This window comes from Excalfactoria chinensis, chromosome 16 (assembly GCF_039878825.1).
Source record: "Excalfactoria chinensis isolate bCotChi1 chromosome 16, bCotChi1.hap2, whole genome shotgun sequence".
In the NCBI taxonomy this organism is placed as follows: Eukaryota; Metazoa; Chordata; class Aves; order Galliformes; family Phasianidae; genus Excalfactoria; species Excalfactoria chinensis.
Genome location: NC_092840.1, coordinates 7,792,367 through 7,816,785, shown reverse-complemented (window position 1 = coordinate 7,816,785; position 24,419 = coordinate 7,792,367). Strand labels below are relative to the sequence as shown.

General features: G+C 52.4%; 1 protein-coding gene across 1 annotated transcript; it reads left to right on the top strand.

Annotated features, from left to right (window-relative positions):
* The first annotated feature begins 813 nt into the window (after positions 1-813).
* SCARB1 (scavenger receptor class B member 1) lies at positions 814-16,644 on the top strand. Its single transcript, XM_072351037.1, has 12 exons — positions 814-985; positions 3,866-4,023; positions 5,500-5,641; positions 6,035-6,238; positions 6,547-6,642; positions 6,961-7,073; positions 8,571-8,737; positions 9,214-9,332; positions 10,596-10,669; positions 11,343-11,394; positions 11,832-11,975; positions 16,226-16,644. Exons 1-12 carry the CDS (start codon positions 866-868, stop codon positions 16,346-16,348), a joined length of 1,512 nt encoding a protein of 503 aa, XP_072207138.1. The 5' UTR covers positions 814-865; the 3' UTR covers positions 16,349-16,644.
* The last annotated feature ends 7,775 nt before the right edge of the window (positions 16,645-24,419 follow it).

Genomic DNA, 24,419 nt, shown 5'->3' with positions numbered 1-24,419 from the left:
TACGCAAGGCCTGCATATGCCTGGCCAATGCCTGGGGTGGTGCTGAGGTTGTGTAAGTGTTGATGTAACTCCCTGCGTGCTGCTGAGCTCAGTGCAGGTCGCAGTGCTCTGTTACCATCATGGAGATGTGCAATGTAACATAGAACTGCAAATCCTTGCAGAGCTGGGGGGTTCAGTAGTAATAATGCTTTGGGAGGTTCAGTAATAACACTGCTCTGTCCCCTGGAGGGCTGAGTACTGCATGCAGTGTTCATGCATCAATGTATTAAACCCCTCAGAAAGGTAACAGGTTCCTTTGGAAGCCAGTGAGCTGCTCTGCTGGCTCTGGTGATCAGCTGGGTGATTGATGGGCAGCTGTGAAATGGGTGACTGCAGCCCTTAACCAGGTGCTTGGTTCTGTTAATGGGCTGCACAGCTTTAGTCTCAAATAAGTACCAGCTTAAAGGCTACCTACGGGAATGCTGCTCGATCCCTGCTGTGCGCCCTGCAGGAATAGTGCCGTGCTGGTGAGCTGAAGTGCTACGGGGTGGTTCCGTATGCTGAGCTCACTGACGAGGGCTCTCATCTTACGGTAGGCTGCTCCGGGTGTCGGAGGTCCGGCGCTCACGTTGGGAAAGTGGAAAATGGGCTGAAAAGTGAAGAAATGAACGTTCTAAGATGGTTTTGTTCTCGGAAACGCCTTCAGCGCCTTCAGACCCTGCACCGTGAGCGGGTCAGGCCGGAACGGACCGTCCGCACGCAGCGGCGGCTTCCGCCCCGCTCGGCTCGGCCCATGGGGGCGGTTCCGTCCCGCCTCGCTCCGCCCCGCTTTGGGCCCGCCGGGCCCGGGGCATAAAGCGGCGGCGGGCGGCGCGCTCCCCGAGCCATGGCCGCGGCTGGGCGCAGGGTGGCCGTGGGGCTGGGGGTGGCCGGGGCCGCCTTTCTGCTGCTGGGCGTCTGCCTGCTGCTGGCGGGGCCCGCCATCATCAAGGAGCAGGTCATCAAGGTTAGCGGGCCGGGGCCGGCGGTGGTTGTGTGTGCGCGGGGCTGGGCGTGCTGCTGGGCGTGCTGCTGGCGGCTTGTCCGTCGTCCGGGCTCTCAAGAGGTCGGTGAGAGCCGCGCACCGGAGCGGCTGCTTCGGGGCTGCTCGTCCAGCTGGCAGCATCTCAGATCTCAGCGGGGATAAATCCAGGCTCGGGTGTTTCTGTGCTCTGGGACAGGAGCGCTGGGGCTGCTCGGGGCCGCGTTCCTCATTAGCAGCGGCTGTGCTCAGCTGGCACTGATGGGTGACCGGGGTGATTGCTGCTGGGAGATGTGCTGGCTGCTCTTAGTTAACTTCGTGGGAAGGCTTGTCCCCGTAGCTTGTTGTTTCCATTGCCAATAACAGCTCAGGTGATGCGCTGCAGTGCTCGGATGGAGCCCTTGCCTCATGTATGGTGTGGTGCCTGAGAGTGAAGCAAAGATGCCGCTCCATGGGGCTTCCTGGCTGCTGGAAGGGGTCCTGCTGCTGGGATGGCACTGGTGCCCTGCAGTTATGGCACAGAGCTGTGTGCTGAGCCCTTGTTCTGCTCAGCGACTGCTGCACGGAGCCCTGGGACCGGTGCTCAAAGACAGAAAGGGGGAAAATACAATGGAAAAGGCTCAAGGGTAGAGATGAGGACAGGGAGGTTCCTCACAGATTACCATCCGTGAGCAAAAGAGTTCTATCTTGTTGCCGCTGCTGGGCTTTCCTCACAGAAGCCCCTCTGCAGCCCCTCGCTTCCAAACCCTTATTGCATCAGCCCAACACATGGCTTCATCCCCAGATTCACCCAGATCTTTCCCACTGCACACAAGGGAGGGTTCCTCTGCCTTGGAGTTCCTTCAAGCTCACACGTACCCACATCAATGCCTAGAAACTCTCCCCAGGCACAGGAGATGAATAGCAAGTGGCTGTAGCTGCTCGTGCCCCCGTGTCTTTGTCAGGGACCAGCTCCTGCTGGAATGCATGCTTTGGCAGTGCGTTCCTTTGGCTTAAGCCAGAGTTGGTCTCTGTCCAATCTGTTGGCTGTACAGAGCTGGTGCTGGCACCTGTAGAACATATGGCGTGGTCAGTGCGACCAGACTTCCCTTCTTTTGGGGAGCTACCCGATTTAGCTGCTTTCTGGTGCATCTCTGTGAGAAGACGAGAAGCCTGACCCTTCTTTTTCCTCAGGACTCCCTTCATCTCAAGTAAAGCATCTCCTCGTCTTCTACGTGATCCGAAGGATTCATACACAGCTTAAAGTCAAACGGGAAGCAAACAGCGGAGTGATGTGCAGGGCCTTGCTGAGACTGCTGGGCAGTGTTTGGAGCGGTGGGTGTGAGGAGGAGCTGGTGGCGAGGCTTGGGCAGGGCTGGAGGCTGGTTGGCCTTTGGCAGGCATTTATCACATAACTCCACGTAGGAGCTCTCGTCCTTGGTGCTCACATTGCCGTCTTTGTCTGGAGGAGACGCATGGTAACCTGTTCCTTTCAGTTCTTTGGGAACTCAGCGTGGTCAGATGTCAGACCACCCAGTGACCCTTAGTAACCCATCCGAGTGAAAAATACTCTGTTTTTATTTCAGACACGTGCCACGTTTGTGTTGACCTCTGAGGCTGCTCTGATCAGTGTATCTTAGTGGTAGTTGATACAGTTAGATTTGATGACCTTAGTGGTCTTTTCCAACCTCAGCGACCCTGTGCAGGGCCTGGGGGGCTGCTGGGCTCCATGGGAGGAGACTGAGCTGGGCAGCGAGCGGTCAGGATGCAGCTCAGTGTGTTACATAAATGCATACATATGCAACGGGAAGCCCAGGGAGTGCAAAGCAGAACAAACAAGTAAGGGAAAGCAGATGTCAGTGTTCAGACTCTGCTGAGTGCACGGGGAGAGGGTTATAAAACAGTCTGGGTTGTTCTTGTCTCGTAGTTACTTCTCTGCTGTGACACTGCTGGTAGCTTTCTTCTTCCCCTTGCCATAGGGGTCAAAGCAAGCCGCTGTGGGGCTGAGCTGGAGCTGGATAATGCCCGCGTGCCTTTGCCGATTAGTGGATCAAACTCAGTTCTGAGCTGCATTACTTAACTGCAGCAAGAGTTTGTTCTTGCAGAGGAAGCAAAGAAAACAGTGGATTGCACCCAAAATAAGTGATTAAAAAGAAACAAGCTCTTGGTGTGCTGGTCCGTAAGGCAGCCCCCAGCAGGCAGGGAGGGACTGCAGGCAGGTGGCCAACTGCCGGCAGTGGCTCTGGGGAGGATGTGAAGGCTTGGGTAATGCCTCGTGCTTCTGTGGGCATTTGCTGCAAAGTGGGACAGCGATATGAAAAACTTGCATGCTGCCTTCGACCTGCATTAAGGCAGACGTGAATCATCCTGCAGGATCACATCCGAGAGGAAGCAAAAGCAACTTGGATGCAGTTTGGTTGACATCACGGTTCTCCTCGTCTATTTTTGGGATAAGCAGAGAGCTGTGTGGTCTGTAGTTGTAGCTATGGAGCTGCCATACCTGGCAAGCAAATGGAAGCCTTTGGGATGGGCTTGTTTGTGCCAGGCAAGTGAAACCACCAGAGCTGTGAATAATTCAGTGCTGGCTTGTCTAGCGCTGTGAAAGCCTCCAGCACTTCAAAACAGCTCCGAAACCTTGTGGGTTGGAGTCTGGCAAGCTGAGCCTGAATAAATAAGCCTGCAGACATCCTGTGGCATGCACTTGATGCTTCTGCATGTACGTTTGGAGTTTAGAACTGGCTCTGTTTCAGTTTGCATAACGCACTGTGTCCTCTAGAGATCCACTGCTGAAACTTCCCCCTTCAGCTGGGCCTGGTGTGGGAAGCAGGGCTGGATGCGCTCAGCCTCCAAGGCCAAACAGCACATCTTCTTTCTCTTTCTTTGCAGAATGTGCGGATTGACCCCAGCAGCATCTCCTTCAACATGTGGAGGGACATCCCTGTTCCTTTTTATCTGACGGTGAACCTCTTTGAAGTGCAGAATCCCCAACAGGTCCTCCAGGGAGCGAAGCCAAAGGTGAACCAGCGTGGGCCGTATGTTTACAGGTCAGGTACTGCTTGTGGTCCAGCTGTGTGTGAGCTGCTGTGCTGCCTTTAGGAGGACAGCATGGCATTGGCACAGCTGACCTGAGACCATTGGCATAGGATTTTAAAGCAATCCAAATGTGATGTAATTGCTCTGATTGTGCTAAAGCCATCAGTAGGACCTCTGGTTGATGGGGCTGTGAGGCTGCTCAATGCTTCAGTGTGAGCTGTGGAGCTTGGTCCTGTGCTGGGACCCACTGGCTGTTGGTTTGGTGGTGAGCAAACCCCATCCTCAGAGTGGGCTTCAGTTTAATCTCCGCTGTGCATTTAGGAATTCAGCTCCAGAGCTGGGATCTCCTTGATATGAAGCTTCAGACTTCTTGTACTGATCTAAGACCTATCATCTATGATAGATCTATGATGGGATGCAGTTTGCCTAACATGAATAATCTGGTCACGAGAACCAGTACAGAACACTGTGGCTTAGTTGGGTTCAACAACAGCAGGGCTTGATCTAAATGCCATGGCTATGGATGGTGGCTGGAGCCCCTCTCTGGACCTGGTGTGTGAAGTGATGGGAGATATTGAACTGAGCCCATGAAACTTATCCATCAGTAACAGTATTTGACATGTTAGTGCCTACACATGTAGGCAAGGTCAGGTCAGCAGCCTAAGCAAGCTCATGTGGGAAGATTACTGTTCTAATCCCAAAGCTGTTTGAGTAGTGTTGGGGGGAAACCTGGCACTATGTATGTGCCCTCATTTCCCCTGGTCTGCCGGTCACACTACAAAAGCATGTAGATTCTGTATGTTGTGATTGGGTCAGTCACTTGGCTTGGGGGAAAGGCTTCACTTACACTAAGAATAAACAAAGGGGTAAAGCTTATTAATGTCCTTATGTTCCTGTTGAGCAAGATTAGTGCCTTTCCCTATCATGGACCATAAAATAGGCTCCACAATGAAGGACTTTGTTTCTGCTTGTGCACTGAGCTGCAGCTCCTCATGGAGCTGTAACCGGCTCAGGATGCTGGGGACAACCTCATGCTGCTGCAAAGCATTGCAGCTGGGCTCCCTAACAGAATGCAGCAAGCAGGAGCTGGGCAGTGCATGAAGGAGTGACCCAGAGAGGAGCAGCAGAGCCAGGATGCCATGTGGGGGTTGTGCTTCATGTGGGGCTGCCCAGGAGCCATTAGGGAGCTCTGGGACAAATTCACACGGGTTTGACAGCAGAGCTTGCGCCATCTTGTTTGGTCCTCTCCTGTTTTGGAGGTTGTTTTTGTGTGTGGGATGGTGATTGATTTATCTGGGCATCACTCTCACAGAGATAGGCTTCCCAGCAACTGTTCTACTGCCTCTCCTCCAGCCTGGTGCTTCTTGCTGGGTTTTGCTCTCCTTCCTCTGCTCTTCAGCATCAAGCCCAGGCCTGTCCTTGCTTTACAGACTGCAGTTGGCACCACCTGGGGGAAGGTTCCCATGGTCTCTCCTGTCTCTTTGCAGAGAGTTCAAGTATAAAACAAACATCACATTCCACAACAACAACACCGTCTCCTACCTGGAGTATCGGCAGCTCTTCTTCCGGCCAGACTTGTCCAACGGCACCGAAGATGAGTACATAGTGATGCCCAACATCTTGATGCTGGTAAGGACTCGCTTCCCAGAGACACATGCTGGCTGGCAGGGAGGGTGGTGATGTTCTGTGCTAATTCTGCTTGAATTCTGCACGGTTAAGTTTACAGAGTGCAGTTTTTTGTGTGTCTGTTATCACGTTGGGCTGCTTTCTTCCTAAAATCAGGGTGATCAGAGGGGCTGGGCTCACATCTTCAACCTCATCTGAGCTTTATCTGGGGAAATGAAACCTGTGAGTTCTCTGCGGCTGCTGCCACAACCTGCTTTCTTCCTAGCTGTGGGCTGAGTGGTGACCCTCAGGCTGTCCAAAGGGCTTCTGTAGAGCACTGTTCTGCGTGCTGAAGATGCATTGCATCCTCTCTGCCAAAGGCAGGGCTTGTATCTCAGGGATTGGTTTCCTTCACAGGGAGCAGCTGTCATGATGGAAAACCTGCCCAGTTTTGTGAAGTTCTTGCTGAGCGGGGCCCTGGCTGGCCTGAAGCAGGAGGCCTTCATAAACCGGACGGTGGGGGAGATCTTGTGGGGCTACGAAGACCCTCTTTTAGACACAATAAATGCCATTGTTCCTGGCCTGATGCCATACAACGGCAAATTTGGCATATTTGTAGAGGTGAGTAAATGCCCGTTGGGAACCCTCAAGTCCCAGACACGTTGTTCTTGTTATTGGATGTGCAGGCTGACTCCTTCACAAACTGCTTGGAGCAGCCATGTGTAATTGGTGGTGGTTGTGTAAGGCACCTTATATTTCTGCTTGAGGGGAAAGTTATGTGTTGGAAGCTGTCTCTGGCAACCAAACTAAAACTTCAGAAGCTAACAGTACATGGAGTACTCCTAATGCTGATGAAGCATGCAAAGGTGTTAAAATCCTGCAGTCTTTCTGCATGTAATGGATTACGGGTTAATTTCTTCTCTCTGCAGTTTAACAACACCAATTCCGGATTGTTCACAGTGAATACAGGCATGAAGAACATCAGTCAAGTTCATATGGTGGACTCGTGGAATGGCTTGAAAAAGGTGAGCTTTGGGCAGCCAAACTCAAGTATGGGGACAGTGCCTGATGTAGAACAAGGTAAACTGAAAGCTCTTGGTGCTGTTGTGTCAGTGGGTCACAGGTTTTGAATGAGTTCCTATGGGACTTCTCCCACCGCTTCTGTTGAATGTCAGTGCAAAGGCAGAATGGCCAGAGGGCAGCCCAGCGGCAAGGAGCGCTCAGTTGAGCCCGTCCTGAAAGCTCTCCAGCCTTGCTGTCCCCAGCTCCTGTGGATGGTGTGGCAAGGATGGAAGCTGACATCGAGCTGATAGCACTGAGCTCTCTCTGCACCCATCCCACAGGTGAACTACTGGCGGAGCAATGAGTGCAACATGATCAATGGGACTGCAGGGGAGATGTGGCCACCATACATGTCCCCAACGTCGCTGGAGTTCTACAGCCCTGATGCCTGCAGGTGAGGCTGCAGTAGGTGCAGTCCCTGTGCTGATGGTGTGAGATGCAGTGTGTGTCTGATGTACTGTGTGGTGATGCAGAGGGCTTGGGTAGAGTTCCTGTGGTTAAAGATTCTGCTACAGTTTGGTGTTGTAGTGTCGGAGCATTGCAAAGAGTGTAGAGCTGTCTGCTTTCATCTTGTGATGTTCATAAACACCTTCTGGATCACTGGGGAAGCCTAACTTACCTGTATTGAGAACCATTTGGTTCCCATTTGGGAAGAGGAAGGTTGGAAATGAAGGTTGTCAGAAGGAAATGCTATTTGGCCACAGAGCTATTGCAGAAGTAATGCAGGGGGCTGTGCCACTGCTCCTACACTGCTTCATTTTTGTTCATGCACAGCTGTGCCTATGTGGTGAACTGGCCTCAGCTGTGTGCAGAGGTTAAAGTACCTCCAGAGCCTGCCCTGATCCTGTGGAAACACCCTGAGGCTGGAAGGAGGGGAAGTGAGACCACCAGATACAAAGCTCTGTCCCCAGCTGGGGAAAGATAATGGTGATTTCGGCTTTGTAGTTGCTGCAAAACAAGCAAAGTGCTCCTGCTGAATAGAGAGCAGTGACCTCAGCCAATAAACAAAGTCAGCTGAGCCCAGTATTAGTGCAGGAATTCCTCTACATCAGAGTCATCAGCAAATACCAAAATGACTCAGAGCCAAGGACTTGCAGAGAAGTTTACTGGTAGTCAAAGTTTAAACACACATACCTGTTTTTGTAGAGCCATGGAAGTCTTGGAGAGAATGTGATGTGTTTTTGGCAAGGTGTAAAATGGAGCAGGAAGCTTGGTTTCCTGTGAGCCTTGCTGGAGGGTGAGCACAGCCCAGAAGCCTGTGCACCACTGCTGTGCAGGAGGCAGCTGTAGCAATGAGCATCCCTCTTGGCTGGCTGGGCTGGCTGCATTTGCACAGGTCTTGCTTGAAGCGTGAAGGAGCTGCTTTCCTTCCTGGAAACATGCATCTACTGATGCACACAGCAAAAGTCTCTGCTCTTTTACCTGGATTAAAATCTTGCTGCTTAGTGTAGTTAATAAGATAAATTTTTCCACTCCTCTGATGGCTGTCTGCTGGAAAACAGAGATTTAGCTGGTATCCATCTGCTGTGACAGAGCACTTCTATCTCGGAGCCAGTGCTGGCACAAAGGTGGCATTATCTCTGGGAGAGCAGCCACAGGGATTACTCTGTGCCCTTAAACAAATCTATTCTGGATTCTGCAAACAGATTTATAAGCTTGTGTGGCTCCCTCCATAACTAGTCCTGACCAGCCCTCTATTTGTGCTTAAAACATGGAAAGCAAATGGCTTAGATACTCATTCCCAATCCAAAGCTCTGCTTGGAGTGTTTATCTTGATCTCAAAGTCTAAGTTACATTGCAACTGCATCTTATCCAGTGAAGATAAGAGCCTGTTTCTATGCTGAGAACCTTCTGGCTAATCCTGATCCTTCTCCACCAAACCCCCTTCCAGATCCATGACGCTGGTGTACGAGCAGTCGGGGGAGTTCAAGGGTGTGCCCACCTATCGCTTCGTGGCACCGAAAACGCTCTTTGCCAATGGCACAGATTATCCCCCCAACGAAGGCTTCTGCCCCTGCAGGCAGTCCGGCATCCAGAACGTCAGCTCCTGCAGGCTGAGTGAGTCCTCCTGCAATTCCCCTTTCCATACTGGAGTTTGGGGCAGGTGGGATGGGATTATGTGTCCAAAAAACTTGCTGTGCTTCCTGGTGGAGTGCTGGAAGATATCACTGGGGTCTGTGTGCATTCCTCTGAGCAAAGGGAGAGAGATGGGAAAGCCATTGTGCCCAGAGCCCTCTGCTTGTTCATGGGATGGCTGAGGGCAGGATGGAGCGTCACCTCCCCCCGGCTGGGAGCTGGCTGTGTAACTGCCAAGCTAAACTTTGACTTTGGACAGTGAGTGGAGATCACTCAGGAGTGAGAATTCAGCCTTCAGTGTTTTATCCCATGTCTGCAGGCAGTGAGTGTTTGTCAGTGTGTAGGGTGAAGGTGGCTTAGATGTGGGATCTGAACCTTCCTGGTGCAACAAGCAGTGGCTTAGAATTACCAACGTGTTGTCAGATGGACAAACTGAAGTTGTGTCTGTTCTCACCCAGATGCACCGATGTTCATTTCCCACCCTCACTTCTACAATGGTGACCCAAGCCTGGTGGATGCTGTGGAAGGTCTGCACCCCAGCAAGGAGGAGCACGCACTCTTCCTCGATGTGCACCCGGTGAGGGGCTGGGGGGGCTAAGCTGTGTGCCTAAGCTGTGTGATGGGGACGGGAGCATGCTGCCCTGCCTGCCAGCCCCATGCTGCTCTCCTGGTGCTGACTGGAGCAGGTTCCAGAGTGCAAAGTGGTGAGGACGTGTGCAGATAAAAACAAACACAAATCAAAACACCAAAGTCATAAACTAATTGAATAATTAGCTTAGCTTCTAGGGAATTGCAGGACTAATTGTAATCATAATTGTTTTGATAAGCGCAGTTGTTTTCTTTCCACTGACTCAGGAAGGCCCATGACACCAGGAGCTGTATCTGGCAGCAGCCCAGTTATGCCCCAGGTCTGTGAACATGTATGGCCATGAGAGCTGACTGGCACAGTCTGATGACCACTTTGTATCTGGACCTGTTGCCCCAGTTTCTGGGCTGGCTCCTTCCTCTCTCCTGACCAGCCCATCTGACTGGCTGCTTCTGCACTGCCAGCCTCGGTGCTGTGCCTCGTGCGTAGCAAACATAGGGATGAAGTTGCTGCACCGGTGCCATCTCAAGTCATGTTTGTCTCTGCTGTTGAAGGGGAGAAGATGTGGGGCTCTTCCCCCCCGTGGCCCACTCTGCATGTGGCCATGAGTGGAATGTTTCCAGGTGTTCAGTGATGTTAGCTTGAGCAAGAAACCAATCCCCTCTTGAAATAAGGCAAGATAAGCTTCTTACCCACAGATTGGGTTCTCTGCTTTTCTTATCACATTTACGGAAATCTAATTAAGTTTATTACAGTATCAAAGCTCTTCTGATAACAGTGCAATTTGCTGTTATCTAGCCCAGCATGCTGAGTACAAATATGGGCAATCCAACAAAAATACCCTGCCCTTAACGTGTCACAGAACTGCAGTGTCATGAGGAACCACTGCCAGAGGATCATCTTAGAAGCGTGGTGTTGTTTTCCATGTGTTTGTGATGCTGGGCAGTGGTAGCTATGGATAGATGGTGGTAGTTCTGTGTGCAAGAGCATATACTGGGGTATTCTCAAAACAAGTGCAGTTAGGCCCAACAACACAAGAGGCCCATCAGGCTTAGAAACAGAAGCTTGTTAGAACACCCTGCCCAGGGAATCTATTGCAGGTTGTGAGTGCTACACGTGGTAACTTAAGCCTTGTGTCACATAAAAGCACCCAGAGCAGCTGGGGTGGAAAGTGGAGAACCTGTTTGCTGCAGATATGTGATATGTATATCTTGTGATATGTGCGAGTTGTACTGATGAACTCTTCCTTTGCAGATGACAGGCATCCCCATGAATTGCTCGATCAAGCTCCAGCTGAACCAGTACATGAAGCAGGTGTCTGGTATTCTGTAAGTGATTCACTGTTACAAGTGGCTCTCTCTTCATCATGCAGGGAGTGCTGCTGGCTCTGGGGTCCCTGCAGAACTCAACCTTACAGACGAGTTAGCTTTGATGTTAGCAGTGTCACTATTGCAGCAGCCAGCTGGCTGATGTGTAGGGTCAGCTGCTCCAGTGACCTCCAGATGCCATCCCCTGGCAGTGCTGTGTGCCTGCCTGTTGGCTCAGCTCTTGCAGTGCTTCGTGCACATGACAGAGCAGTTGAAATACAAATGCTGGCCCTGTTGTGCACGCTAGCTGACAGCCCCTGTGCTGTGAGCTTGGCAGTACTGCCCTGCAGTGCCACGCAGATGAGTGGGGCGTCTCAGATCTGCATAAGTTCAGCATTCCAGTTCACTGAGTTAATGAACCTGGAGCCCAGATTAGAGATGGCACTTTTTGCTGTCATCGGGCAATTAAATTCAAATGGCAGCATTGTCACTGCTTTTGCATAGGAGACCCGAGGTGAACCTGGTCCCTGGAGGGGGAGGGAGCTCCCTGAAGCAGCAAGAATTGCTGCCTTCTTGCATCAGTGTCCTGGCCACTGCTGGTCTGCCAGACTCTACCCATTAGGAAGAATTGCAACAGTAGCTGTGGTCTGGTGAACCAAGAATCTAAATGCATATTTCTTTTCCACCCCCACAGTCAAACAGGGAAGATTCAGCCAGTGGTGATGCCGCTGCTGTGGTTTGCAGAGGTGAGCTGCCTGCTTTGACCGAATTCTGAAGAGTGTCTCGTGCAGGAAGGGGGAAACTGCAGTGCTGGGGAAACACCACTTTGAATAAGGCTTTAAAGCAGCCAGGCTGAGCAGCCAACAGAAGGCTTTGTGCTGCTTGGCTGTGTGATTAATCCTTCTGAGCCGAACAAACCCTGCAATTACTTGGCAGGCCTCTGGCTCTGTCCTAGATGTGGGGTTAAACAGAACCCAGAACGGTGCTGCCAGCATCTGCATGCCAATGTGTGCCAGGGAGTGCAGTCCTACAGCTGTGTGCATGTCCAGCTGTTTGGTAGAAGCTCCTGGCCTGTCTCTGACCTAAATTCCTCAGTCCACGGTGGGAGAGGAGTTGCACGAATAGTCTATCACAGCTCTGGATGAAACAGAGATGCCTATCACAGCTTTGCTTTCTTGGGCAGAGTGGATACATTGATGGCTCAGTCCTGTCGCAGTTTTACACCAACCTGGTGCTGATCCCATCCATCCTAGACTACCTGCAGTACATCTTCCTTGGGCTCAGCGTCCCGCTCATCATCTCAGCTGCATTCATGATGATGAGACAGGTAAGAACGTGCAGATATCAGATGGAAAGTACTGTTAGTCAAATCGGATTTAATCAGATGACAGAGATTGGGCTGACAATCTAACACTCCTGATGAAGCATTGGTTGATGCTGTGATTCTGTCACAACCCAAAGCAGAACCATGTCCAATGACACCAGTAGGTAACAGCTGGATTTCCTCAGCTATCAAGAAATTGGGCTGCAAATCAATGTTATAAAAGCAGTTCTGGTCATCTCGGTGCACAGCAGTGACCAAAGCAGGTTTTCACAGGAGGAAGCATTTCTCAGCTCATCCAACTAATGAACAGCCCTGGCTCATCAATCTCATTTCCATGTAAAGCATCAGGTCTGTGCCATCACCCAGAAACTCATCTATTTCTCTGTAAGTGCAGCTGTTCCAAATAGCTGTGGGAGTCAGGCCTGCAGGGATCTATGGGAGAGAAGCCCTGACCTCTGAGGGCTGCAGGGAGCTGGGGGTGGGTTGGGAGCAGCTCAGGAGCCTGGCTGTCCCATTCAACTGAATTTAAGGCTGTGGGGGCAACATACAACAGCTCAGGCACTTGGTGGTGATCTGTCTCCAGCTGCAAAACACTCATCTGATAAGAGCTAAAGCTTGTAGAGAGCTTAGCATTGAAGTAGAGATCTAGCTCCCTAACCTATATCAAAGCAAGCTTATTGAGCTTGGCGTTACAGCCAGGCAGCTTGAGCTGGCTCTAAAGCTGCAGATAAGGAAAGGCTGCTTGTGGGGATGAAAAGGCAGTGAAGAGGATGAGTGGGCTGAGGTAAGAGCACGGGCGAGAGGCTGCTTCTGCTCAACCTATAGCTACCCTTACGGAAATGCTAATGCCAGCCCACTTTAAATAGCTCTAGAGTTCTCCAAGTATCACGTAATTGGATTTCTACCAAGCCTACAACTGCTTAATTGACTTAAATGCTTGATCCCAAATCCCCTTGTTCTTCCCCGCGCTACCTGGCAGTGGGGGAGCAGTGTGAGGGGCTGGGGCTCAGTGCTGACCCTTCTGGTGTTCCAGCTGAGCTCTGAGTGTGCCCACCCTCACTGCTCCAGCACCTGCAGGCAGCTGCAGGCTTCGTTCTACATTGCATCACCAGTATATCCCAGATCGTGTTGGTGTTTCCTGAGTGACTGTGTCTGAGAGCCTGGGCTGCCGTTCCTCCACCCTGCTTTGTGCAGGTTTCACTTCCCAGTATCAAAGGGGTTAGGAGAAAAGCTGCCTTCTCTATTCACTTGAATCACATGAACAGCTGCTTTTGAAATGTCCCAAACCCGGCCATGAGATGGCTGCATCTGGGTGCTCAGCCAGTGCCTCACCAAGTGCTAGAACTAAAATAAACCACAGGAAGCATCTGACTCCCTGCAACGTGAATCAATAGCCCTAATGGCTTTATAAATCTCAGAGGAAGCCGTGCAGCGACACATTAAATTCTGTGCCTAATGAACAGATAAGAGCTTGTAAACTGAAAGACAGCAATTTGCAGCCAAGGTGTGTTCCTCGATCAAAGTGTTGCTGATCTAGTGATGATTGCTAATCACACCCATTCCTCTCTCTGGAGGCCGCAGGCGATGTCTGAGGGGCATTGTCCACACCTTCACGTGTCTGCCAGCGTGAAGCTCTTGCTTAACCTATGCCTTCCTGGTATGTCTCACATCTCTCTGCCTTCCAGAGGGAGCAGTGGGGCCGTCAAACCAGCCCAGACGAGGTACTGTGAAACACAGAAATCATAGTCCAGTTTACATAGGAGCCAGTTTAAAATGCATCTGTTGGATCTGCAGTTCCAAAAGCGTGCGTGTCTCCTGGCTGGGCACAGCACTTGCACAAACCCAGCGTCAGAGCTCTCTGCTAATGCAACCCAAAGCCTGTGTAAGAAGACAATGTGCAAACAGACCATTTTAAAACTGGCTCAGTGCTGATTGAAACCTTAAATAGGGCTTTAGTTTAACCTAAATCCTGAAATCTTCCTTAATAACTAGATCATAGTTGAACAGTGATTGAAACTTGTTTAAAATCACCTCCTACAACCGGACCCTTCTGGAATACATGTCAAAGTGCGCCGTAAATGAGCCTGATTATCTTCTAGGAAAAATGCTCTCTATTTTGGAGTAGCAATAAAAAGAACTCAGACAGTAATAAGGCCACCCAGGCCCCCCCTGCCAGAAAGCTGCCTCCGATTAAGGTGTTGCGGGAAGCCAGACTGTAGGTGGGTACCCAGCCAAGGTAACATGCTCGTCTCTCATCCGGAGTTGATTGAACTTTGCTGACAACCAATCAAATGGCAATGTTTGCTGTCCGTGTGTACTGGGAGATGTGTCCTCTGTGACGCGGCCACGTTGTCTCCTGGCTTTACTCGGGATGGTTGAGTTGTGTTAGCACTGGCACTTAACCAGGCTGTGAGAACACGCTCTTCTTGCTGCTCCGTGTGCACCCGGTCTAATGGGATCAGCAAGGACTGGGATAAAACACAGGTGTGGTGTGAGGAGCTGCTTTTCTCACCTCTCCCCCCTGTGAGTTTGAGAGCTGGAGGTAAGTTTTTCAGGGGGCTGAGCAGCAGGGATCACGGAGGCACCCTGCTGGTGGGTTTGACTTCCCCGCCAGGGCTTTCAGTGGGGAATGTGATTTTTGCAATATCTGGGTTTGTATTACAGAAACACAAAGTCACAGAATCAGTGGCGTTGGAAGGGAGCTGTGGAGGTCATCTCCTGCAACCCCTCTGTTCAAGCGCAGCCACCTAGGCCTGCTTGCTCAGGTCCATGTCCAGGTGGCTCTTGAATCCCCAAGGATGGAGATTCCCCCACTTCTATGTGCGCCCTGACCCAGTGCTCGGGCTCAGGTTTTTGTTTAAAAAAAAAGAGAAAGAAAAGAAAAAAAATTAAAAACCACAAAAGCATTTTCTGACATTCAGATCACAGCTGTGTTTTAGTTTGTGCCCATCACTTCTTGTCCCGTCCCTGAACACCATGGAGAAGAGCCTCGCTCTTTTGGGCTTTTACACTCTTCCTTTAGCCATTAAAATGAATGAAGATCCCCCTGAGCCTGCTCTGCTGCAGGCTGTGCAGCTTCAACTTTCCTGGCCTCTTGTATGAGATGCTACAGCCCTTTAATCATCTCAGTTAGTCCTGCTTTGGGCTCTGCAGCACATCCACGTCTCTGTGGTGCTGGGGAACCCAGAACAACTTGGACCATGTCAGTGCTGAGCAGTTGGGGAGGATCACCTTGAGCTGCTGGCAGTGCTTCACTTAACGCAGCCTGGGGCTGCTCCTCCCCGCGTGCAGGACTTTGCACTGATTGCTGCAGCTGGTGAGGCTCCTGTTGTCTGTTTCTGCAGCCTGTCGATGTCCCTTGGGATGGCAGTGTGACCCTCTGACATATCAGCCACTCCTCCTGCTAGTTGCTGAGGTTGCACTGCACCCCCATCATCTAGGTCATTAATAAAGGTGTTAGATGTTAACAGAGCTGGACCCAGGACTGATGCCTGGGCACACCACTTGTTAGTGCTTTCCAGCAACTCTGGGCCACTGAGCAGTGCCATCTATGAGAATCACAGAGGAGATGGCATCAAAAACCTTCCTGGAGTCATAGTTGGCAATACCCACAGCTCTGCCCTCATCTGCTGAGCTGCTAATCATCACACAGAGTTATCGCGTTGGCCAAAGGTGACTTTTCCTTGGTGAATCCGTGCTGACTGCCCCGATGACTTTGTCCTTAGTGTGCCTGGAAATAGTTCCCAGTGCTTCCCAGGTGAGGCTTCCTGGCCTGTAATCCCCTTCTTTTGAAGATAGGAGCTTCTTTTTTGCGTGTTTGCTTGGCCATAAGCAACTCATTCATCCAGGCAGGCCTCCTGGCTTTGTGTCCATGATAAGACCCTGTCTGTTGAGTTGGAAGGGACACTGAAAGGTCATCTATTTCATCTCCCTTGCAAATAGGGATACCTATAGCTAGACACGGGGACTTGTACAGCTAGTGGGTGTGTGGGGCTGTGCAGCCTGACTTACCCACAGCTCCTCTGCCTGATGACACAGCTCTACAGACTGGGTGTTTCTGGGGTGCTACAAGGACTGGTGGGCAGGACCAGAAATGACGTTCTGTTGGGGTGGGAGGTGTAAAAGCATTCATTTGAGACTGTCAGGAAAGGATTCCTGTAGAAATCCAAGGCGCTGGGGGTATGAGTATTACGCATGATGCATGCTGTATGGTCTGTGCTGCGGGGCTGTAACCTCTGCCCTTTCCTCTCCAGAAATCCTCCGAGGAGAAGCACCCCCACGACCCCACCACGCAGAGCCCCCCACCCCAGCCCTCTGAGACCACACCGCTCCTCCAGGACACCGACACACAGAGCCAGGACACCGCCGAGGCCTGAGCTTGGGATGGGACCTGCTTCAGATCACCACCAGTCTCCAGGAGGGGATGCGTCCTGGGCAGCCCCATGGATGCACAGCGAGTGCATGGCCAGGAAGGCCTTGTCCAGGAACCCTAAACTCAGTATGTGAGGGGCCTCGGCCAGACTGCGCTCACCGCAGCCCTCTCCCCTGTGAGCAGGCAGGACTGGAAGCAGCTGCCGGCTCATCTGTTGTTCTGCAATGTAAAACTGCCTATTGCCAGGAATAAAAGGCACTTTAATGGGAGCCCTTAGAATAAATAAGGTTTGTATATGTAGCACTGGTGGGATTTAGTGGTCTTTTTTAAAGCCACTGTTCATCTCGCACAATCAGGGCTTGCTATCCTGAAGCCACTTAAGGGTTTTATTGCCACTTGATGTGACCAGACTACACCACAAATCAATTCTGAGTGCTGTCACGGCAGTGATGTTTCTCCTAGAGGCTCTCCAGGGCACCTGGAGCCTGCCCAGGTTTGCTCCTGCCTTTGCATGTCTTATTCTGTGCCATGACCTTGAGTTCCAGTGATTCCCTTCCAGAGCCTTTTTGCTCCAGCCTGTCAGATCCCTCCTTGCTTTTGGTGACCGACACATGAGGCCGTGCCATAAATCTCTCTGGCCTATCCAACTTTCCACATAGATCCAGGTGTCTGCCCCTGCTCTGCTCCACACGCCAGCGCTCAGTTAAGGAGCGTTGAAGACACTCGTGCGTTAGGATGGAGGAAGCTGTGTGGAATATTAGCAACCATGATGGTCTACCCCGAACCCAGCCCATAAACAGAACTTGCCTGAAGTCTTTCTGTGGCACAAGTGCTAACTGCTCCTGCACAGGTGCAGTGGAATTGCTGGGTCACAGCTTGAAGCAGTGATGGAGCACCTGGTGGGAGGGAGGGGCCAACCCCCAGGGGAGCTCAGCTGCAGGCATTGTGCCTGACTGGGGGGCAGAGCAGCGTCCAGCCCTTCCCAGCCCTCAGTTAAGGGTTGGCAGTGGAGGTGACGGTATCTTGCTGGGGATCTCTGCTTGCCAGAAGCCTTCTAAAGGTAAGCAGATTTTCTTTGTGTCTGTGGCTGCTGTATGTGGGTTTGTTTTCATTTCCTGCAGCTTAGGATTGTGCTGCTCTGCTATTATTGCTATACTTCCCATCACGTTACAACAGGTAAAGCAAATAAGCCGCTGGAAAGAATGCGCTGTGAGAGTTCTTTTAAATACGGCTTTGTACTTTGCGCTGTTGTGTCGTCCCGGCCGGGTGCGGGCACTGCCGGGGCTGCTGTTCTGCAGCGTGGCCACCAGGGGGCGCTGTGATGCTGCGGAGGGGCCGGGCTGGAGGGAGCCCGGGACTCAACAGGGCTGGGAAGGGCTTCGAGACCCCCCGATCACCGCCGTGCCCCTCAGATGTGGGTGTCAGGAAGGGGCTGAGTGGTGTCCCAACCTGTTTTGCCTTGTGTTTGGCAGCAGTGAACCTGCCCAGGTGTCAGCTGGAGAGAGGACGATCCGCTCACAGGGGGTGGCACAGAGTCACGACCCCCCCGTGCTCAGTGGCTCCCAGGGAGGGCTCGTTGTCTGGAATAAGAGAAACAGTTCCTAAAAAGAAGCAGTCGGGTGGAGAATTGATACCAAATGGTGACATCGGTCCCCTGGGGGAGGTTTGATCTCTCAGCCTATGGCTGCTGGGGGTTTGCATGCGGCGTCCATTCGGAGGGATTGAAAACCAAGAAGTTCGTTTTCTTTTTCCTTTGGTGAGTTCGTCGCTTTCCCAGAGGCTGCTGATTGCGTGGGCTGCGCTCTGGGGCTGTGCGGGGTCTGCAGGACGGGGAGGGTCTGCGCCTGGCCCGGCTGCTGCCACTTCAAGGTCCTGCAGGGCCGGGCGCTGCCTGCAGCTGCTGGCGCTGGTTTTGCCCTGGCAATCCTCCCCATCTCCACTGTGAGGTTCTGCGACTGCTGCCGAGTGCCATTTCTGGGCTGCCGGGCTGAGGATGGAGCGGAACGTGTTGCTTGTGCCTGCGTTGCCCTGTTAAGGAGCCGGGACGCACACACGACCCCGCTGCTTTCTGCTTTTTCCATCCAGACCAACTTCTGGATGAGGTTTTTGTGGATGAAAAAGGCTGTGGTTCAGCTGATGCTTCACCTCGTGCCCACAGACCCGAGTTGGAGCTGTGTGTCACGGCACCCTGCAGCTCACAGCACGGAGCGTGAGATATTGCACGGCGATGCAGCTGAGCTTTGCAGCTGAGTTTCCAGGGAAGGAATTTCCAGCAACTGCAGCTCTCTTCCCCAAAGAGCATTTCAAGGAATTTCCCTCCCTTACTGGAGACTTCCTCCGCTTTTCCAAGTAAGCCTTTGGCTTGCAGCCACCTGTGTGGAAACTGGAGCAGAGCAGATCCATGGGAACACAGGGGCTGGAGCTGGCAGGTTCACGATGTGCAGCTCCTGTCTGCACCGAGTGCCCGAAGCCTGAGCTGCTCTGCATCCCTTGTGAGCAGTGCTTTTCCAATGTGCTGAACGTCACGAGGAGCAGCCAAGGGACCTTTGGTGCCAAGAAGAACAGAGGATTAGGATTTCTGTTTGTTTTTGGAGCACAATTCCAGCAACATGCCCAGTGTTGTTGCAAACTCAGTCCCCTGGTTTTTATCCTTCCAAACTGGGGTAACTCTGGGTCCAGACGCATCCTGGAGCAGGATAGGGAGCACTGATGGGATCCATCTCACCGTGTCCCTGATTGCCACCCGGAGAGCCACCAAACAGCCCCGTGCTCACCAGTCCAGAAGCTGCAGTTGGGTGCCATGACCAGCTCAGGTGCTTCCCACCACCCCAGCCCCACAGCTGTACCTTCTGGATTTCCTTTGCCTCATAACCACCCCACTGCCCCTAGCAAACAACTTATCCCAAAGAACACTGTCCCCGTTTCGAAGCCTCCTGAAAGAAACCAGAGGGTTTAGCAGCCGTGCTGTTTGCATTCCATCCACCCATTTGCATTTCATCTCCTTCATCCTGTGTTAAGTAATCCTTGAAAGCCGTGGGTTGGTGCAGCCCCTCCGTGTGCCTGTAAATCACCGGGGTGCAGCTATGGCTGTCTGAATCCTTCATCTGACATGAACCATCCTCTGCCCCAGGAAGAAACCACCCCTGGGCAATCAGAACTGCTCTCTGTGAGGCCCACACGTGCCCAGACCGTGGGCTCTGTCCTTTGCTGTAAATCAAAGATCTCCCCCCTTTAACTGTGGGCACTGACTGCTGTTGGTTGGCTTTCCAGGAAAGCTTTCAGCATCACAAGCTTCATGTGGCACTGATCGGTTTTCCCGGTGCCTGCCCTGCATTCTCTTCTCCTGTCTCACAGGGGCTTCGTGTGATGCTCTGGGGAGCCTGCATTGCAGTGTGAGGTGCCATGCCCTTTTTTCCTTGCGAGTTAATTAAGTTGGCACAGATTAAATATAAAAAATGCTGTTCTCTGTTGTTTTCCCCCTTCCAGGGTGGCAGCTCTGCGGTGCAGCTGCCTCTGACTTGGGGAATTAAGGATGAGAGCGCCATGGTTCCCCGTTCCATTGGTTGTTCCTTGTGTGTGTGAGATGGCATTGCAAACAATTGGTGCTGATGGGAGCTGCTGGTAGCAGTGCTGGGCTTTGCTCCTCAGGGTGGGGGCTGAGCCCAGAATTAAAGGTGAGTGTGTCACTCACCTTGGAGGCCCCCTCCTGAATCCCTGAAGGTTTAGGATCCCTCATACAGACTTCATCCAAATGCTGCTTGCATTCTAAGCTATAATAAATGCCAGGTTCCTCCTGAACGCGGCAAAAAGCTCATCTGAAGGTACGCAGAAAACCTTCCTGCCTTCCCACCGTCCTCCCCTGACAGGAGGAGCTGCAGAGGCTCTGCCTGAGGGACGGGTGTGCCCCTGCTCTCTCTTTGATACGGCTCACGTTATAATTAAGAGATAATGTCAATAGAATAAAACATTGTCTCAGGATAATGGTCTCCCGCTGCTACAGAAGTGTCAAGGCGAAGTCAAACCATTTATCAAAACGGAACACCGAGGCGAGCCCGGGGCCGTTTGTTTCAGCAGCGAGAGGCATTAATCCTGGGACGGCGATATTCCGGCACAGCTCTTCCTCCCGCACCTGGTGATGGATGCCTGCGGTGCTGAGCGATGCGCTCTGCCTGCGGCGCCGTGGGCCGCCTGCGCTCGGACTTGTCGGCACGCAGCAGGGAGCGGGCGGGCACGGCACGGTGTGTCACACCTGAAACCACGTCCTGGAAGGGCGTGTGAGAACCCTGCCAGCTATTTTTTCCCCTGGGTTTGTTAGAGGGGAGAATTACTCACTAAAGAGTAATCATTAAAGATTAGATTCCTGGATTTAGGCACCCAAAAGCATGGAGCCGGCACCTTTGTGAGTGGATGGGGGAGATGGTGAACTGGTTGTCCACCTGGGGCTGAGGGTTGGGAGGTTGTAAGGGCAATTAGACTTCCATGAAGCATTGGGTGCGTTCATTGCAAATGGGGAGAAGACCTGCTGCTTTGGGGCTGCTGTTCACCTTAGGCTGGAGACCTCCAGCTTGTTTGGGCACTCACCGTGGGGCTGCCATTCAGCACGGCTTTGGGGTGAGTGCAGATGGGTGCCCTGCATCAGGGATTGCCTTTGCCTGACAGTGGTCACAGAACAAGCAGATGAGGTGGTAAGCGATGTGATGGAGTGCTGGGAGCCAGCCCTTCGCTGTCACTGTGAAACAGCAAGCCCTGATTTAAACAGCCCCTCCAGTGACTGACCTGCACTGAACAAATCCATTTACAGTGTCCTGTTTCCCCTCACTGTTTAACTACCAGAGTTCAGAGATGATTCCTTAAATGTTAATGGTGCAGGAATTTGGAAGCCTTCCCGGAGTTGCTCAGAGAGCCATGTAGGACTGTGCCTGACTTGCTTATGCAGTTCAATTTCCTGCTGAACATCAGACACGCTGCTCTCGCCTGCTGCTCTGTAATTAGAGCACTGAAGGACCATCGCTCTTCAGGGCTGCTCATCCCGGGTTCAGCCCAGGTGAGGTCCAGCTCTGTGTGAGGCTGTTTGCATTGAGCACTGGGCCAGTGCTGTACCTCCTGCAGCTTGGAGCCCGCTGCCTGCACAGCCTCGATGACAGCAAGTGCTTGGCCTCAGCTGCGGGGCAAACTTTGACATTTTGGAAGCGGATGCCTTTTTTTTTTTTCCTGCTCGTAACTTACGCTGTCTGGTTTATCAGAGACATATGGAAAGTTTATTGCGTTCTTGTGATGGACCTGGCCAAGTGAGCTGGCTAATGAATGTGATTTTATTTATTTCTTATTGTAGCTAGGACTTGGCGTGGGAGGCCTCCTGCTGAAGGGACGGCTGAGGTCTGAAGAATAAATCACTGGGACTTTTCTCCCTCCACATGGCAAATCCATGTGAAGCCATTGCTGAAAGGCTTTGTTCCGAAGCTCTGGGGATGCAGCAGCCCCATGGGGCAGGCAGGCACGCAGTGCTCGAGTCTGCAGGGTGACAAAGCTGTGCATGGCTGCTGGCAGCAAAGCCAAGTGCTCAGCTCCTTTTCCAGGCTGCTCAGGGAAGGCTCAGCCCCGTGCCAGGTATGAGAGAGTGGAAACACAGCCTCACGCTGGCGGCTGCCCAAGCTGCTGCCTGGGGACACTTCGGGTTCTGCAGTGATGCGTGGCTCCGGCACGGCACATTCCCAGTACAGTGTGGTCCCAGTGTGGCCCTGGGCAGCCCCTGCCCTCACCTGGGCATGTGTCTAAACTCATCTCTGAAGGTGTTTGCCATTCCCATTAAATGGTGGGTAGGTTTCACAAATCCCAGTTAACTCCTGCCTGAGAGCAAGCCCACTGCTTGCCATGGAGTCCTGATGGAAGCACCAACCTTGGTGTTTGTCCTTTCTAGATTTGGTTCAGATCCTTTCAAGGCAGGAACAAGAAATAGCCGCTCGTGTGGCTCCATCAGTATCTTGGTTCTAATGCTGGGTGGGGACAGCAGGGCTGTGCCTGGCTTTCTCCTCTATCTCTGCCAGCCCCAAGTGTCAGCAGGGGATCCATGGCTGCTCTCACACGTTTTCCCACGTTGATGCTGTGGTGCAGCAGCCCAGGCTGCTCCTTGTTGCTGCTCTCTGCCACAGCACCCATGCTCTGGACGATCATAGAATCACTGAGGTTGGGAAAGACCATCCAACCATCGGTCTATCCCCACCGTATCCACTAAGTCAAGTCCCACAGTGCTCTGTCCCTTCCAGGTCCTGGTAACTCTATCTCAGGTCTGGTTTTCTCTTCCCTTGGTGCTTTTTTCCCTGCTTTGGTCTACTGATGCTATCTCGCTGTAGGCATTGCAGGGCACTACGTACAGAGCATGTCTCAGAGGCTTCTCTCTGCAACACGATGGGGATGAGCCTTTGCTGCTCCTTCTGCTTTGCCCACTTTCTGCTGGTGTGCCCCAACAGGTGCATCTCCTGCTGGGGTCCCATAACCCTCCCCTCTTGGCTCAGGTCCCTTTGCAGACCATGCTCACTGGCTTTGAAAGCCTCTGTAGCCCTTAGCAGATCCAGATCTGCACCTTCCTCCTTGCAGCTGCTGGCGAAGTGCTCTGCCGTGCTCCTTATCCCTGTTCTTCATTGAGAGCAGATGAGAACATCTCATAAAATTAGATCATCCCCACATCAGCCTTCTGCTTTAGCAACACAAAGACCCATTGTTTGCTTGGGAATCTTCCTTTTGGCAGGGCACCTCTGCAGCGCTCTGTGGGTGCACTGGGCCCTCCTGCCCTGCTGGCAGGTGCAGCCGCCCCAATTCCCAACCGTGGGGCTTAAGGGGAAGGCTGGGTACGGGCTCATAGCAGCCCCTGTGGGTCTGACTGGTGAACACTGACACACAGCGTTTCCCAGCGCCTGGCTGGCAGGGCTGTGTGTCTGCAGCACTTCCAATTTGTCACTGTCACGCCTGGCCCCGTCTCCTGCTTGTCTCTGAAATGCTTTCTGACCGGTGCTGGGGAACTTATTGGCACATCATTTATCTTTTAATATTACCAGAAGGGTTTCTTCTACAAACAGCCTCCAGATTACTATCCAGATTATACTGGGTTGTCCTTCCCTTTACTTGCAGACATCTCTCTCATCACGCTTGGTGCCCTGCCTGCTTCAGAGCATTCCTTCTGTGCATCCTTGTAATGCAGGGTGTGGGAGGGGTGAGGTGTCTGTCCCAGGAAGGGGCTGACCCCCACAGCACCCACTCAGTGCTAGGGACACCACAGGAGCAGTGAGATCTGTGCCTGGTGTGCAGGGAGGCAGCAACTTGCAGATGGATTCCCCCAGCAGGCAGCTGATGTGGGGTGTGGAGGCAGTTTTTGGGGTTAAAATGCAGTATTTCTCAAAAGGAACATCCCAAAAATGTCTTTGCACGCACCTCTGCAATGAGAGGAGTAGATGTGTGGGGTGGGAGCTACGTACAGCAGTGGGTTTCCTCCCCAACTCCCTCTGAGCATCCCTCTGCCCATGGGCTGTGCCAAGGTGTGGGGCTCAGCCTGAAGCTCCCAGCTGCTCCCTGTGCCTGGCACAGCCCTGGCTCAAGGGGAGCAGAGCTTTTCTTGGAAGCTTGCTCACGATTTTATGGCTCTGCTCTGTTAGAGATATCAAAGCCATTTGGTTGCTGTTGCTGTTTTATGAGCCAGGCTTCAAAGGATGCAATTCTGCAGGCCGGGCAAAGATCTGCTCGTATCTCATGGAAAAGTGTGGAAAATCCCTTCTTTGCAGAGCCTGCCCTGCAGTGGGACAGTGCTGTATCCACATGCCCATCACAGAGTGCTGTTGGTCCTTGCAGAGCAGCACTGCCTGGGGGCACCAACCCAACCCCCAGGGTCTTGATTGCCAAAGTGATGCAGGGCTGAGAGTCTGTGCCCTGCTCCAGCCCTGTGTCTGTGAAGACCCGGAGGCTGCATAAAAGTTCAGCCTGTGATTCACTTCCTTCTTCTTCAGGACTAGGCTAATTTGAGAGCGTGCACTGAGCGTAAATTACCGTCCTTGCCACGGTTTCCTATCCAGGCATCCTTTCCCAGC